Source organism: Diadema setosum, unplaced genomic scaffold (assembly GCF_964275005.1).
Source record: "Diadema setosum unplaced genomic scaffold, eeDiaSeto1 scaffold_25, whole genome shotgun sequence".
Classification (NCBI taxonomy): Eukaryota; Metazoa; Echinodermata; class Echinoidea; order Diadematoida; family Diadematidae; genus Diadema; species Diadema setosum.
Genome location: NW_027307652.1, coordinates 25,687 through 44,028, shown reverse-complemented (window position 1 = coordinate 44,028; position 18,342 = coordinate 25,687). Strand labels below are relative to the sequence as shown.

Genomic DNA, 18,342 nt, shown 5'->3' with positions numbered 1-18,342 from the left:
ATATGGGAAAATTAGAATAATATGTCAGGATAAATAATTCATCCCTCTTTTTTATGTAATCTTAATTAAATGAATGTAAGTCATTGAAAACAGAACAGAAAGTAATGAAATGACCTTTTGTTTTTGTACATATTACCTTTAAACTAGTGAGACAAAGATTTTTTACACTTAGCGAAGAATGACCCATTATATTGATAGATTATCCATGAAATTTTCATATGAATTGTTAAGCGTGATAGCAAATCATCCCTGAAAAATATACACGAAAGTCACAGAGACCAGTCATTGAAACAACATTTATAGCTGTATAGGTCTACATCATCATTTCTGAAGACAAAATAACGGGCACTTATATACGTACATACACAATCGCAAACAAGGATTAAACGCATAAGTACTTGCTTCCAGCGAGATGGTTTGAATTTTTGAAAAAGCTACTGTTTCTCACGATTCTCAATTTTAACAATTTTTTTTTTTGTTCCAAATTTAACTGAAGACCCCATTGACATCAGCTGCGCAAAGGAAAGACGACTGCATGTATGGGATGTGTGGTGGAGATGGGACAAACCTGCCGTTCCCTATCAACCAGTCCTTCATCGTCGACATCGTGAATGCGGTGAAAGACCAGTGCGGTGATCACGAGCTCATCTAGTTTGACTGTACCTGCAAGTTGCTTGCCATCGAATCAGACATCGTGGACCAGTTCTGACTTCAACGAAGATGGTGACTGGCGATGCGGGTATCCTCCTTATGGCTATACAGCATTCTGTTAAGCAGTCTGCTTGAGGGCCAAACTCTTTGTAAGTGCTTTATTCGTATTGCATATTTTCAAGTTTAACACAAACTTAAGAATTTTTGGTTTGAAAGTCGGCCTACATAACATTGTAACTTCAGCTGTTTATGGGATTTACTCCGAAAATCAAGCCTTCTTCCAATTTACCGAACACACTTGTTCTTTCCCCATTCTGTGACTGGACTATTTCTTTTAATTCATGTCTCTGAACATAATCTCGATCAATTTTCCATCGTTTATTATTTTGTAGATAAATTAAGACATTGTTGTCCATGATAATATTACGTGAGTGACTTTTTTAAACGGAGGCTTAGCGATAAAAAAATGTTCAGGTGTTTGGAAACAAATGGTTTTGTATTGAGCAAATTGATATTCTTGGCACTATCATCAAAAGCAAGTAACTACATTCAAAGGAAACTCACTCTTGAAAGCAAATCATTTCTCTTTCCTTATAACGTTTGTTTGTGATGATTTTCCTAGCGGTTTATACCAACGAAAACAACCGATAGAATGAATATCCTAAACATGCTTTGCAGATAGCTGCGGCGAAAGTTCAGACTAATTGAAGGTATAAACCATGGAGTCAACCCATCTCAATTCTCGGATTTCCTGTCTACGATAATAGTCAAACCAAGGCCCGAATCAAGTCCGAGATTGCAATGTGAAAGTAACTCCAAGTTGGGACAACGCATTTAGTATGTAAATAATAACACGATGAATGGAACACTCTACAAATGTGTTCCAGAGTTCATCTCTGGGCTCCTTCATGTCAATTGTTGCATAAGTTCTGTTCTTGGAAAAGAGATGTAGGTTCAATCTAAATGAGTTTTGTGTATGTCCATGTTCGTCCATCCCAGGAGATAGCTCCAAATAAATGTTTTAGTTCTGCATTTTCCCCATGAAGTACACGAGATGAAAATAAGTTTCAAACTCTAAACCTGCCTGCATAAAATTAGGTGAATACCAGATGAAAATCTGCTTTCGAAGTTAGCACATTAAACTGCTGACAAGTTTCTTTTTCTTTCATTCGAAACATTGCTGTCTTCTCTGTTCCCTAATCCTTATCCAACAAGAGTCTTGTCAATACTTTGTTTACATAATATGCCCTAGATCTACGTTACGACAGCCGAGATGACAAGAAAGGTCTCGCCATAAAGATGGTTGATGGCGCCCTACAGTTCTATGCTCTCGCCTACAGTCGTTACAATAATGGCAGATCTCGCGAAGTTTGCGTGTGATCCTGGTTTGACTGTATTAATCCGGTTCTAGTCAAGCAAGAGAAAGTCTTGTTGGTCCATGCAGGTCCTTTGTAAACCTGTAATGACAATAGGCTTATATATCATAATACGTATGTACATTGTACTATAGAATCGAGGAATGCAAATATTTAGATCCTTTGGTTAGTTCTCTCGACAAATAAAGTTGCCACCTGCAGGGTAGTAAAATCGTTTTGAGAAGGCTTCTTCAATAATGCTTAACCTGGAATTCCGTTGTACCTGATTTCCGGCATCACTGCAAATAATTAAAACATTTGGATTGAGTGAATGCAGCAACATTTTGTTGAACGCAGTACGTAGTGAAATTAGAAAATCTTAGACAATTCCATCAGGTTTTGAAGGTTTTCAAGTGACCCAAGCAATGTATACCGTGGCAGTATACGGCAGTTTATGACGGTGTGGTAAAAAAGAAAGATATAGTTATATGATTATATATTTTTCTAGCATATCTTTTAAGAGAGATCAATCGACCTCTTCCAGAAAGCAAGGGTAATATACCCTCAACATAAAGATATATTATGTCAGTAAAGAGTCAAAGAAATGTGAGCTTTCGGAAATATCGCTTGTAGAAAATATTTAAATTGATGCTCGAAATGTTGACACAAATAAACTGTCAGACTGTATTCATGAGTACAAACCGAAGCTGCGTGCACAACGAACACTTAATGTAAAACAATGTACGTCGTTGAACATTTTCAAACGAGAACTAAAAAACACCCTCATAATCCAGTATACTTCTGATACATAAATATTCATACCACCTGGTCAACAAACATCCTAAACAATGAGTTCACGGCCATAACTGAAGTAACATTCACCTCATCACACTGATACACAAAATAACACTCAACGTACAAACCAAGATTCACCCCAGCACAATGCACACCGCACTGCACCGCACGCCCTTCGCACAATACTTCCCACTCAGTGAGTGGCAAGATTTTCTTTATGTATCTTCTTATTGTGCCCTTCGCACAATTACCCCCCACTCAGTGAGTGGCAAGATTTTCTTTATGTATCTCTTTACCTGGGGCCATCTTCCTCGTCAAGCTTAGCTTATGATGATGGTTCCCTGCATTTCATTTTTATAATTTCCTATTGCTTCCTTTTATATATAATATTCGTTCTTGAAGAAAAAAAAATGTATGCATGATCCAAACAAAGAGGTTCTATATGTAATAGAGCGCGCGCTCGGAAGCGGGGCCAATTGAACGACCCGCCGCCATTTTCAAAGAGGTCGACTACCAGAAGACTGAACCCGGAAGTGCCTATAGTAATACACGTAAAGTACAGTTTCGGAGATGGGGTTGGGTTGGAAAAATCATTCTAATTTTCAGGAAAATCAATATTTGTCCATATGCCTCCGGATTTTATAAGAGAGATATATTCTCAACACAGTATACGTGTTTTGATGAAAAAAGGACTTGCTCTAATGTGTCAAATAATGTGCCTTAAACATGAAGCCGAAATTGCCAAACAGGCATTCATGCATTCATAAGATTGCAAAAAGGTACAGTGTATGCTCTTTGGTATGGGAGTACTGATTTCACATAATATATGTCACTTAGAAACATCAGACACACATACAACACACACTCCCACACACATACAACACACATTTCCACACACACCCACAGCAAACACACACTCACACACCCACACACACACGCACACACATGTACACACCAAACCACATTTTTTTTCAAATTCCTACACACACACACACACACACACAACTGTGTGTGTGTGTGTGTGTGTGTGTGTATGTATGTTGGAATTTGAAAAAAAATGTGGTTTGGTGTGTACGTGTGTGTGCGTATGTGTGTGTTTGTTGTGAGTGTGTGTGTGTGTGTGTGTGTGGGAGTGTGTGCTGTATGCGTGTGGGAGTGAGTGTTGTATGTGTGTCTGATGTTTCTAAGTGACGTATATTATGTGAAATCAGTACTCCCATACCAAAGAGTATACACTGTACCTTTCTGCTGTATGAATGCATGAATGCCTGTTTGGCAATTTTGGCTTCATGTTAAGGCACATATTTGACACATTAGAGCAAGTCCTTTTTTCATCAAAACACGTATACTGTTTTGAGAATGTATCTAACTTATAAAATCCGGAGGCATCTGGACAAATATTGATTTTCCTTAAAATTAGAATGATTTTTCCAACCCAACCCCATCTTCGAAGCTGTACTTTACGTGTATTACTATTGGCACTTCCGGGTTCGGGCTTCTGGTAGTCGACCTCTTTCGTGCGCGCGCACCACTGTTCAATTGGCCCCGTTTTCATTTTGTACGCACTGAATAGTGAGCGATTACTCTATTACATATAGAACCTCTTTGGATCCAAACGTTACGAATATTAGCTCTGTAAATGACTATGTAAGTATTTTGTTGATTTGTTGATTTGTATTGATTTTGAAATGCAGAAATAAAAACTGAACTGAACTTATAAATAGCCTCAGCCTTGATGAACTGGGTTTGCTAGTAGCAGTGTCAAGTTGACGACAGACGGGAAATTAATTTGAAGGAACAACAGACTCTCAGTGTCTATAGGCATACTGAGTGTATACTTTGAATGGAACACCTGTAAAATCATATCATATAAAATTTCCTGGTTTGATATGATTCCGTTACAAAGTTATCATTTCCCTAGATAGCTTTTAAAACGATTTGTTTGGATTATTATGTACTAGTATTTTCCAATCAGTGACAGTCATAATTGTGATTGAACAACAAGCTGTGTAAAATTTAGCAAATTTTTGTGGTTGTGCCGCACTTGGAACCATGTCATCACAGCATATTTACCTATCGCGTGAAACTGTAGTCTCACACTGTCAAGACATACATTATTAACGATATTATTAACCATGCGGTTTAGCGGAAGCATACCAGTTGTCACAGCTACACTTTTGGTTGAGCGGGTTGTACATTGTATTCACTTACGCATATTTTAAAACACATGCAGAATACTCACACCATTGCCATACTGTGTCTAGGTCTTTGCACTCACTGATGCACGTCGGTAAATGTAAATAATCTAAAAGAATTTAATAGCCTCTTAGAGAGTAACGTTTATCTTTTTTATTTGGTATTACAAGGAATATAGAACTTATATGAGATTTCACAGAGAAAAAAAAATCCTGAAGGAAACCGCAACTAATAACAGGAGTCGCTCCATCAGCTTTCCGTACTGCAGACGTGATGGGTATATTTTTAAATCTCCAGGAAAGTGAACACTCTTTGTTAGCTTGGTTAGTAGTGGTCAGTGGAGTCATTGATGTTGTATGATAGTTGTTTTTTTTTTTTTCAAGGCGTGCAGGGGATTAGGGTTTCAACTATACTTTTTGTCATTGTTCGTGGAGAAGAGAGGATTGATGGATATTTGCTTGCTCTTTAGATTTTTTTTTTTTTTTTTTTTTTACCGTATCTGCTTATTGATAAATTGAACATCTGGTCGTGATGATTGTTGAATGTCATATCATCATGCCCATGACATTAAAATTTTTCAACATTATTACGTACTATAATATTTGAAACAGAGTTCTCACTATAGGTTTCGTCTGCACTGAGTAACGTTAACTGGTGATTGATGCACGGTAATAAAATTGATTCTGAGTTGAATCACACTTAAATTCATCATTTTTAGACATCTCTATGTTTGCTTTTAATTTTTACTTGTGTAACAAGAGACCATCCAAAAATCAGCTTACTGATTAATGTTCAGTTGAGAAATTGGAAAGTTGCATGCAAATCCACTATCATCAACATTTTCAACTCACAGAAATATTAATAACTGATGAGTAGAGAAGTGAGATAAAGATAAACTTATCCTTGCATAATCTTTACTGACTGTGTGCGTGTGTGTACAATGTATTTCATACTCTCATATATGTGACTTTAATATGATATGATATGAAATATATACATATAAAGATATGATGCATACTTGGATGTGTGTGTGTGTGTGTGTGTAGGTGAAATAGATTTAATTACTGTAGTCGGATGTGCATTTATTCATTTCAGTGAAATGAACTTTATTCCCATAGTCGGATATTGTGCTTGTGTTAAAAGTCTAATATATGCATATAATGTATATATAAACATATACATACATGGTATGTATAAAGTATGTATTATGTTTATGTACGTTATATATATATATATATATATATATATATATATATATGTATATATATATATATATATATATATATATATATATATATAGAGAGAGAGAGAGAGAGAGAGAGAGAGAGATAGGGGGGGGGGACATTGAGATGCATACATTATCTTTTGTACGCATAATGCATATTCATACATATAAGCATATAATACATAGCATGAACTCTTACTATTTGCCTTTCACTAGTAATTAGTGAGTGCCATAACCAATGTTAGCGACCGACAATATGGTTTACAATTATTCACAAAAATACATATTCCTACTTCATTTACGTAAAGGAGAGAGAGAGAGAGGGAAGGGGGGGGGAGCGGGGAGAGAGGGGGAGGAAAAAAGTATAATATGTATATAATAGAGAGAGAGAGAGATTGAGATGCATATATCTTTTATATACATAATACATATTCATACATACAAGCAGTCTTACAATATGGTTTAAAATTACTCACAAAAATACATAATCTTATATTCCAACTTCATTTAGGTAAAGGAGAGAGAGAGCGAGAGAGAGAGGGGGGGGGGGGGTGGGGGAAGGAAAAAAGTTTCCCCATCAAGTACCCTCAATATGCCGAACAGTCAAAAGGCGTATTGTCAGAGACGCTAAGTTCGTTATCCACAATCTCCGTGTCATCCTATATACACACCTCGTCGTACGTGGCGCTGTCTCGAATGGCCTAATATGGACGATAATTTTCTCATCTTCAGATGAAGGGATATAATCCAATATACAGCTTTAAAGCTGCACTGAATCACCAGACATCCCGAGAAACTTTCTTAATCATCTTTTCTTACTTAATTTCTAACAAACAGGAACACACACTAACATGCCGTCTTCGTGGGTGTTTGTGTTAGTGTTTTTATGTCCTCTCTACATGTATCGTCTTTCCTGTTTTGATTTACTTTACTTTAAATTTTTTGTCGATTGCTTGAGTTGTCCACAATAAGCAAACACTGCTTTGAAGTTGCTGTTCAACTTTCTTCTAATAACATAATACTAATCATGCAGAACGTTTGGTTTGAAACTCTGTTTACCTGCTGTGATTTATTCATTAATACTGATTTTTATCTTTTAATAGTCAAGCAGAGTGTACTTACTAATGCTTACGATTGTTCATGAAAGCTCCTACTATGTTCTTTGGAAATAAAAGAGGAGATCAATAAATTTGATATAGCTTAATTCAATTTAATTCAATTCATTAAACCATACACATGCTTGACAATACACAAGTTACACAATACAGTAAAACATAAATTATCATACTTTGATTAAGAAAAAATGCATTCATTGTCTAACAAATTTCTTATAGTGCCACTTCACACCATGTCCGGTTGAATCTATTATAAGATAGGAGTATGCATGGTCAAACCATTGAAATTACAGCGTTTTTAGAGTCTGTTTGTTTCTTCTATTCGACAAATGTTCCGGCATTATTCAAAATATTGAAATATCCCATAAGTACTCGTATGACATGCAGCTTAATGAAGACATCGAATTTATTTTACTATATCAGCAGCAATGGTGTTGATGCTTCAAAAACTACTAAATTTTGGAATTTTGAAACAGAAAACAAACAAACAAACAAGCAACAAACAAACACAAACGAAGAGGAGATTAAGGAGAAGAAGATATAGAAAGAAGAAGGGAAAAAATGAAGCGGGAGAAAAATAATGCAAAATAGTAAAATAAAGAAAGAAAAAGATGTAGAATGAAAGGAAAAGAGGAAGAGAAGAGATAAGAAGCACAATGAATATTAGGACGAGAAGAAGGAGAAGATGACAGGTAGAAGTAGAAGGAACAGAAAAATAGAAAAAGGGAAGATATTAGCATTAACAGAATCGGTGAAAACGCAGCTGAAGTTCAACTGCAACATATTGGAGTGGGCTTGAGCCTCTGGCTTGGGCAATAATGGAGAACCACATCCTCTTGTACTTATGATCACAATAAATAGGTCCACAGACAGGAAATAATTGAGACAGTCTTCTACTAGAAGAGTTTTATTGCAAAACTGTATGACTCGTATCAAGCTCGTGGCGTTCACCCATATCATTATTCCGTGCAACACTCGGAATCTCCATATGATTTTGTATATCTTTATATCAATTTTCTTATTTGCTCCCTAGGCTATTATGTGTATTGAAATGTGAATTTAACTTTGGAATGGCATCTGCAACTTGATTTGGCAAGCTGGCCGGAATCCTACTTATAATAATAAGTGGAATATGGGTAGGGCTTGATTCTATAAGCATGATTAACGAATAGCCAACACCGTCAATATCATTTAGAGCGCTTTGCACACGATGACCATGACAAAGTACACAAGGGGAAAAAACTTTCTATACTCACCGATATAACCTAAACTCAAATTGCCCATCACTGACATTGACATGTCAATCAAGTGACAGCTAGGTCGGCATAATTGTTATTGCAGCCATGTATGATGCACAATGATCACGTATTAAACCTTTTAACGCTTACCGTAAAAAAAAAAAAACAGAGATGATCAATCATGTATGCACACCTTTGTTTTTTCTCTCTCACTCTCGTTCTACAGGGCGAAGGTTAATCAGTTTCGGGTGGCTATGAATTAATCATGAGAACCAACTGATGGCTGGTATATGACGGTACCTATTTCTTATAGAACGAAGAAGTAAATCATTTGTATGCATATATACTTACAACACATACCGTATGTCCCAAAAAAAAATTACAACGGGGCCCTACGCAATGATATCTTTAAAAATATTGCCTCAATCTAAATAAAAATTCAGGGTATGAAACTATACCTCATTGCCCACATCTTACAGAAAACCCCATTCGATTTGCTTCAGTGGTCAAAGAGAAATTAGGAATTTTGTAGGGGATGTCGGGAATCTCTTTTGTCCAAGTTCTGTCTATTGTTCACACACAAAATCATCGAAGTGCTAAACTTGGAAGAATCAGACTCATGACATGCTTTACTATAATCCCCATTTCTCTGTGACCGCTTAACCAAATCGATTGGGGGTTTCTGCAAAATAGAGCTAAGATGTTATATTTTAGGACCCTGAAGTAGCATTGAAAAAAAAAAATCACATTGGATGTTATCAATGCAAAAATCTGATTGTAATTTTAGTGGGACATACTGCAGTATGTCCCTCAAAAATTACAATCAAATTTTCGAATTGATATCATCCAAAATGATCAACCTATCTAAGTGCTATTTCGAGGCCTTAAAATATAACATCTTAGCTCTATTTTGCAGAAAACCTCATTCAATTTGGTTAAGCGGTCACAGAGAAATGCAGATTGTTGTAAAGCATTTCATGAGTCTAATTTTTCCAATTTTAGCAATCCAATGCTCTAGTGCGTGAATAATAGACAGAACTTGGACAAAAGAGATTCCCGACATCCTCCACAAAATTCCTAATTTCTCTTTGACCACTGAAGAAAATCGAATGGGGTTTTCCGTAAGATGTGGGAAATGAGTTATAGTTTCATACCCTGAATTTGTATTTCGATTGATTCACTATTTCTAAAGATATCATTGCAGGGGGTCCCGTTGTAATTTTTTTGGGACATACTGTACAAGAGATTCAAAACTCAGCTATCTTGACCTAACAATACAATACACCAAATATCACTGATTTCAACAGCGAAGGCCGTTTTGGATCATGGCAACAGCAGTTGACACACCAAAGATTGGGGACAAGCATAAATACCCAAATATTGTTCAGAAAGGAGTTTAATGTGGCCTCTACAAATGTTTTGTTCTTCTAAGTTTGAACAGGGCTGGCAGTTGCTACAAATACTAACACGAAGTCAGATAAGAGACAGGTGATAGCTTAGTGTCATAAAAAGAGACTCCAACCTTTTGAACTTTGAGCTGATGGAAATTGTAAGTATAGTGAAAGTGTCAAGTAAATGAATTAAACACGATTCTATACATCGTCAAGAAATGTAGCACGTAGCTATGGTGAATCGACTATATAGGCCCACTGCATCTTTGCGCCTTCTCTTCATATACACCGATATACTTATTTTTTTTTCAGTATTTTTTTTTAAACCCAGGATAGCCCCATCAGTGGCTCATATAACATGGGGGTCCTGCTTCAGAATAACAAGATACAACAATAATTCAGAATACACAAAGTAACAAATCAAGAACGTTCTGTTTTTTGATACATAATAATGTATAATATTTTTATGCAAGATAAGTTTTGATGATAACAATTCATGAATTCTTCTATCACATTATTTGAAATATAGGATGATACTCTACACAATTTATGAATTAAAAAAGAAACAAACAAACAAACAAGCAAAACAAAACAATTCTACTCCAAGAGAGATAATCATGAATGCTCATTTATATTCGAAAGGACTTTCTAACCTTTATAGCGGGGAGCTCTTTCGCAGAAATAAGTGTGCCTTAAATCCAAGCCGTTTTCTTTCTTTCTTTCTTTTTTATAATCAAGACAGTGTTTTTCATGCTGTGGGGCAGGCTTTCATTTCGTTCCTGGGATATGTTTATGGTAATGTGAAACGAAGGAGGGCTGTATCCTTGCTTATGACCCTTCATTAAGACTCTCTTCTCTATGAAGGTATAGGCTTTGTATGCATATTATGGATTTTGAATGTGGTTTGAAATCACACAACTCCACCCCTGCTCAAGAGAAGTTTTGTTAATATCATCACACCCCTTTACTAATTCCTTCCTTGAAGCTAAGATGCATATTATTATCCTAATTTACTATAAATTATTGCTTTGAGTTTATGAGGATTTTGAAACAAGAAATAAAACTACAGAGGTTTGTGCGCTCGGGTCAATGCCGTAACTTGTCAGGCGACTGCAGATAGCATCACCTCACCTGAACTGCTATTTGATTGTAACTGCTGTTCTTGAAAGTGTATTTGTTCGAAATGTGTGTGTGTGTGTGTGTGTGTGTGTGTGTGTGTGTGTGTGTGAGTGTGTGTATGTGTTTTATTTTGTTTTCAGGAAGACGATTCCACAATCTACGAATAAGCAGAAGATAAGAATATACCAACAGATAGATAGATAGATAGATAGATAGATAGATAGATGAATAGATAAATAGATAGGTAGATATCGGTTTAAAGAACAATGAATAGTGGTCAAAAGGCTGAACTGTTGGATATACATGTAAATGTAAAACGATAAAGTACTTCAGTAACTCTACACATTTAACTTTTGATAAACCACATTCAGGATTTACCTACAAAGACAATTCCATTTTGAAATTCAATCTTTAGATAAAATTAAAACTGAATTGAATTAAAAAGCATGAAAATGTGCTAAGATCTGAAGACCTACATATATTCTTGCATAATGTGTATATTTTATCTGAAAACGGAAATAAAAACATCATCAACAGCAGCAGTATTTGTTTTAGTTACATTGTTGCGCTTTCTTATGTCATGATGTGTATTCAATTATTTTCATTCAATTACATTGTATTTTTTACTGTTACATTTTCATTGAAAATGAAATAGATATGAAATGAAATGAAATGTTACGTAAGAAGCTTGATGTGACACCATTCTGATGGACGAGAGCTAATCAGCAAAACGTGATTGTGGGTTGTTAAAGGGATGGTATAGTTGCGGTAGAGATGGGGCTCAAGTTTCATACTTTCTTTTTGTGAGAGGAGAAACCTCTTATGAAATATGAAAGAGCTTATAATTATAAGAGAAATTCAAAGACTATTTGGTGAAAATTGGTTGCGAAATGGATGAGACATCCAAAACAAAGCAATCCTAATAGAAGGTGGGACCCACCTTTTATTAGGATCGCTTTGTTTTACTTTGTTGTTGAACATCTTAGCCGTTTCAAACCGATTTTCATCAAATAAACTTTGAATGCCTCTTAGAATTGTATGCTCTTTAGTGTTATCTTCATTTAGTGGTGTGTAAGTACGTCGCAAAATATTGAAAGCTGAATCATCTCAGCAATTATTTACAAAATTTTTGACACCATTTTAGGAGGCGTTGACATAGCAGTGGTAAATCACAAATTGTCAGTGCATTTGTATAAATCAAAAATGAGGGGCCAAGTATGAGACGGGATGCATTCATCTGGAGTTCCTATTTCCGATTTCTTGGTATTTTTAAAAATCAATAGAATACCCTATAAGCACACCACCACATCGATGAGGATTTATGGCCCACTTGAGATGTATAAAAGCAATATTATCATCTCATTTAAAACAACAATATCGTATATAAATATGTTAAATCAACCTTATTCCCGATGTAAGCTGCTTCTACATCCGTTCTCTTCAATTTCATTCTAAATATAAATATATGGAACAAAACATATGGGCATCAATGATTCCTCAATGACACTGAAATCAGTGATATCAATGCTTAGATTATGAAATTATAAGGCAATTTTGTAATAAATTTTATTCATTTATTTCAGTGACTGTACCTTTGGCAGTTGTGCTATGCATTTCATGATTAAAACGTACGTAAGGTTATTCACAAAGAGATGAAATGATTACTGCATTGTCATAATTAAAAAAAATCATATGATTAATAGCGCTGTATAGATAATTTATGAATAAGTGCAAGCAGATCAGGCGTGCTGTACTGGCGATGCATCTATATAAGCTCACTAAACCACGTAATACCTGGTACAAGGCCTCCAAACCTTCATCCCCATGGCAACGCGCATGCGTCGGTCAATCCTCAAAACCAGAATTATAAAGGACGACCGATTCTCATGCATCCCACTACTTACAAAATTTTGCATACATGTGCATATCAGGTCGTTTAAGGTGATTTCTCCGCTGTCTGCGAATCTTTCATCATCACTTGTAGCGCTCCAGTGAGGTGAGATTTTTTTTTTCATCAATTGTATTTATTTTGTTTATTCCCCCCCCCCCCCCCATTTATGCTTGCTTAGGATTGCCTTAATCGGGATATTATCATGAGAGAATATTAAAGCAAGTCAAATTAGTCTTCAGTCTACTAGATTATGATAACTTCGATTACTCACATGCAACGATGTACATCTCAGTTTGACTTCTCTGTTAAGAGATCCCCCCAAGGAAATAAATGAATAAAAAATAAACAATAATAAGAATGATAATAACTCGAAGTTGTCGCACGTAACGTGCTCTGCATTATTGCATTCTGCATTATTGCGATATGAAAAACTGAAATTCAATGTAATAATCAATGAGCTTTAAGACCTCTATCAGATGTATTCTAAATTACAATTAAATTCTCATCCTTTTCCTGACTTTGACCAAGGAACTCAACCTCACACTGATAGTAATGATCATAATAGAAAAAAAAAAAACCACTGCTTGATGGTGTGATAAAATTTTACCCATTGCAAAATATATTCATTCGTATAATATATATATATATATATATATATATATATATATATATATATATTCATTTATTTATATTTATGTTACAATCATTACCTTTGACTGTGTTAACCTCCTCATTTTAAAGGTCGACCATGGAAATTCATCGTATCTACGTTTATTTCCTACTCGTCATACTTTGTGGGTACGTCAGCTGTGAATATAACGAATCCGACGGGATATCAGAATTACCATTTAATATTTCAGAAAAGAGAGACGACACCGAGGCTTTCAACATATACGAAGTCATTACAAGCGTTTTTTTTTTGATAACGAGTCATTCGTCAATTCCTGTGGCAGAAGACTCAGAGAGTTCGTTAGTTCTGTCCGAAAGTGACCAATCACCACGAGTGACTTGGTTATGGCAGCCCATCGTCTGGAGCTGGGTGACCATCTTAAAAATGCTTGCGGCTTTGCTTGGAATCATGGGGAATCTCTTGGTGGTGCTCGTCCTGTACGCCAGGCGGAGGAGCAGCAGATCCACCGATGTCCTGATCGGAGCACTGGCCGCTGCAGATCTCCTGACGTCAGTCTTCATGCTCCCGCTGCCGGTGCCTCTCAGGGTTCCTCAAACCTTCCTGGGAACGATCTACTGTAAGGTGGTGTCAACATCTCTGTGTTTATGGATCTCGATTGATGCGTCCATACTCACCCTGACAGTTATACCTCTTGAACGATACCTTGCCATAGCCTACCCACTTCGCTTCAAGCGACTTGTCACAAGAAAGAGAGTGACCATAGTAATCGTCACCATCTGGATTTCGACTTTCATGGCAAACTTATTTTTGCTCGTTGTCACTCGCGTCGAGGGCTTCAAGTGCGTGGAAATATTCCCTTCCCGCGGAACACAGCTCCTTGTTGGGTTTATGCTGTATTTTGTCATGTTTCTTTTCCCCGCTCTCATTATGCTAATCAGTCAGGCGCAAACAGCTCTGGTTCTCCATCGCCAGTCCCGCCTGTACCTTAGGGAGGGTGGTCACCAGGAGGAACACTCAAATCCGTCAGCCAAGCATCTCGTTGCTAAGAAACGTGTCTTGAAGATGCTGTTCGTGGTTGTAGCCGTTTTCATCTTATGCTGGTCATCGTCCCAAACCGCTTACTTGGCCTACAATCTTGGTGTCATCCCAACAACGTATCTCTACAGTCCACTATACAACTTTATTACTGTCCTTGCCTTCTGCAATTCATGCGCTAATCCAATCATTTATGCAGTCAGAAACCAGGCATTCCGTACAGCAGTGAAAGATCTCTTTATGATGTCATCAGCGACGGGGAAAACCTCTATGTTTAGCCAAAGGATACAGAGCAAACCTGAAGTGTCCACCGACAAAGACGTTGTGTAATGCCTATCAACGTCTTTATAATAGTTGTAAAATGATTACAAAAGACTGGATGATGACTTATCTACGTTTTCTCTTTACATTCCTGTATTGAAATTTGTTGATTCTTGTCAACAATTGCATTTGCTGAGACGGCACGTGTAGGGTGTGAGGAGTGCGTTTACGTGTGAACAAGATGAATTCTCGTTTTTGTGAGAATTTGCAGCACACTTCTGGTCGTCTCTAGCCAGTTTAATGTGTGAATACACCTTTGAGGAGAGCTACATGGTTGTGATATACTTGGATGTGATATATAGACAATTTTGATCGGAATTCTGAGCCAATGAAGTGTCGCCTGATGACCACCCTACTGACCAAGTCACTGGTTAGTCCCACATATACGTGCTGTGATTTCAAACGTTGCCCTTCAACATAAACAAGTGGATGCTTCGAAATTTCCCGTAAGTGAACATTATACCTGTTTTGTTCTGAAATGTTTCCGGCATTCTTTATATCATGCAATGAGCAAGTAACTTTAATTCTCATCTAATGGACAGTTTTTGGAATGCATCGGTATCAGTATCTCTATTTGTGGATTCGACGCTCTCTATGCCTAGATGGCGGACATCGTAACGTCACCCTTTAAACCGCTGAAACATATGATATAGTATCGTTTTCATCACGGGAAATCTCATCAGGGTGGATGTTTACCCTCCGACTACCCTAATCTCTACCCGTGTTAACATACTGCTACCATTATGATTGAAGATTTCTACTTGTTTCATCATAAATCCAAAATGGCGTCCAAAGCCAAGATGAACGCCGAAGCCACCGTCGTTCAAGCTATTCAAGACTATCTGAAAAGCAATGCCTTTTTCAATGTCATTGGAATGGCAGTAGAAAAAAGCTGTCGACAAGCATGTCAATCAAGTCATCGAGTGACTGACCAGCCTAGAAAAAAGCAACTCCGAAATAAAGGAAAGATAAGACCACAATGATGCCCTGTCACTGCAGCTGGAAACGGATTTGCGGCAAAGAGAAAAGGAGCTTCATGAATTAAAGCACTCCCTAGCGACTCAGATCACGTCCATTGACAACCTGAAGAAACCCATGAATGAAGCAGACCAGTACTTCGTCGGAATTGTTTGAAATTCTATGCATGGTGTAAAAGAATCTGCCGGTGAAAGGACTGATGAAGTCATCTGCCAGATTGTCTCCCAGCAACTTCAAGTACCCCTCACGCTGGATGACATCGAACGGTCACATCGCGTTGCCTCAAGGAAACCAGGCATGACGAATGGTTCCTCCGCTACCACTGCTACTGTTGCCACTGCGCAGCCTCAGAACGGCGAACCAGGAAAGCGACCGAGAGCGATCATTGTCAAGTTCTGTTCCTACCGTAAGCGGAGTGCAGTGCTACACGCTCGAAGGAAATTGAAAGGCTCCGGCATGGCAATTGATGAGGCACTAACTTCCACCAATCAGGATCTTATCTGGGCGGCGAAAAAGCACGATGAAATCAAAGAAGCGTGGTCGATCGACGGCAGAATCTGTGTATTGCTACCAGCGTCTGGCGGAAAAGCGATCAAACGGACAATAAGAGGTCGAGATGAACTGAATAAACTGTGAATGTGAATTATGGACACATACATGACATACAGACTTACTGATGTTGCATTCTAATTGACTCTATATTTTTTACTGAAATATAGAGACATATTGCGTTCTCTTTTTCTCATACTTACCGTACTCAACTTAATGCCCATAATTTACTTATGTACACTTATTGACATTGCATTTCTTTTGTGTATTACTGTTTTTCATAAAAAAGAATTTTCATAAGTTTGAAACAATAATTTATTTATCCGCGAAAAATGAATGCTCCGTCATTGCTCTTTCTAAAACGTGGTTAACAGAAGATGAGGTGAAGTGATGCCTTTGGACGGTTACTCATACGTGGGTAGCGAGAGAAGGGAGAAACGAGGTGGTGGTGTTGGATTTTATGTAAATAATGAAGTAAAGATTGTAAGACGTAAAGATCTTGATGTTTTTAATGATAGTATTGAATCAAGTTTTATAGAAATCCGTATGAAATATAAGAATGTTATACTTGCCGCTATTTACACACCACCTTTTCATTATTGCTGAATTTTTGCGATATCTGGAGAACTCATTAAGTAAAGTGTGTGATGAGCAGAGAGAATGTCTTTTATTGGGTGATTTTAATATTGATTTACTGAATGTTACGTTATGCCCAGATGTTGATAAATATGTTGATGTTTTGAAGACGTACTCATTTAGTCCATTGATACTTAAACCAACCAGAGTAACTGAATATTCAAGTTCATTGATTGATGATATTTTTGTAAATAGATCTGAAATAGTTAATAGGGCAGGGATTATAGTTACAGATGTAAGCGACCATTTGCCTGTATTTTGTCATTATGATTTCGGTAATATTGAAAGTCCTGAAAAGATTTATAAACGCAATATTCATGATGATAATATGATACAATTTTGTGATAAGTTACGTGGGATTGATTGGAATAACGATGTAATGCAGGGGAATGTTGATGATCAATTTGATAGATTTATGAAAGTGGTAACCCAATTGTATGATCAGTGTTTTCCATATATTGACAGTAATTGGAGGTGTAATCAATATAAAAAAACAATGGTTTGATAATACTCTTAGAGAAATGTGCAATAAGAAAAATGCATTGTATTCGAAGTATCTAAAGAATCCAACAGAGTATCGAAAGGCTATTTATATTGCAAGTAGAAATAAAGTTGATGCTGAGTTACGTCAAAAGAAGCGAAATTATTATCATACCAAATTTAAGAATGTTCATAATGACATTAAAGGTACGTGGAAAATTATAAACAGACTTCTTTGTAAGGTGAGGTAAAAAAAGTTTTGCAACCAAATGGGCAATTTCTGTGTGATCAATATGCCATTGCTGATACATTTAATGTATTTTTTTTTTGTAATATAGGTTCAAAAATTGTAAACACAGTTCCGTCTACCTCTTCACATTTTACGAAATTTTCATCAACAAGTAATAATCCTCACTCTATGTTTTAAGGCCTATACAAGTATGTGATATTCTTGAAATTGTACAAAATTTAAAAACAGGTAAAAGCCCTGGATATGATGATATTGATAGCTATGTTATAAAAAGGAGTATCATTTCGTGAGTCCCTTGTGCAATATGTTTAATACATCTTTAAAGGATGGTATGTTTCCAAAGTGTTTAAAAATAGCAAAACTTATTCCTGTCTACAAAGGAGGTGATAAAGACCTTTTAGCAAATTATTGGCCTATTTCGCTTTTATCTGTTTTTGTCGAAGATATTTGAAAGGTTGATATATAATCAGCTGATTAAATTTTTAC

The 18,342-nt window shown here is 36.5% G+C and overlaps 1 protein-coding gene across 1 annotated transcript; it reads left to right on the top strand.

Annotated features, from left to right (window-relative positions):
- The first annotated feature begins 535 nt into the window (after positions 1 to 535).
- LOC140245729 (cholecystokinin receptor type A-like) lies at positions 536 to 14,972 on the top strand. The gene is made up of 2 exons (XM_072325262.1): positions 536 to 632; positions 13,930 to 14,972. The coding sequence occupies exons 1-2, from the start codon at positions 536 to 538 to the stop codon at positions 14,970 to 14,972; spliced, it is 1,140 nt and encodes a 379-aa protein (XP_072181363.1).
- The last annotated feature ends 3,370 nt before the right edge of the window (positions 14,973 to 18,342 follow it).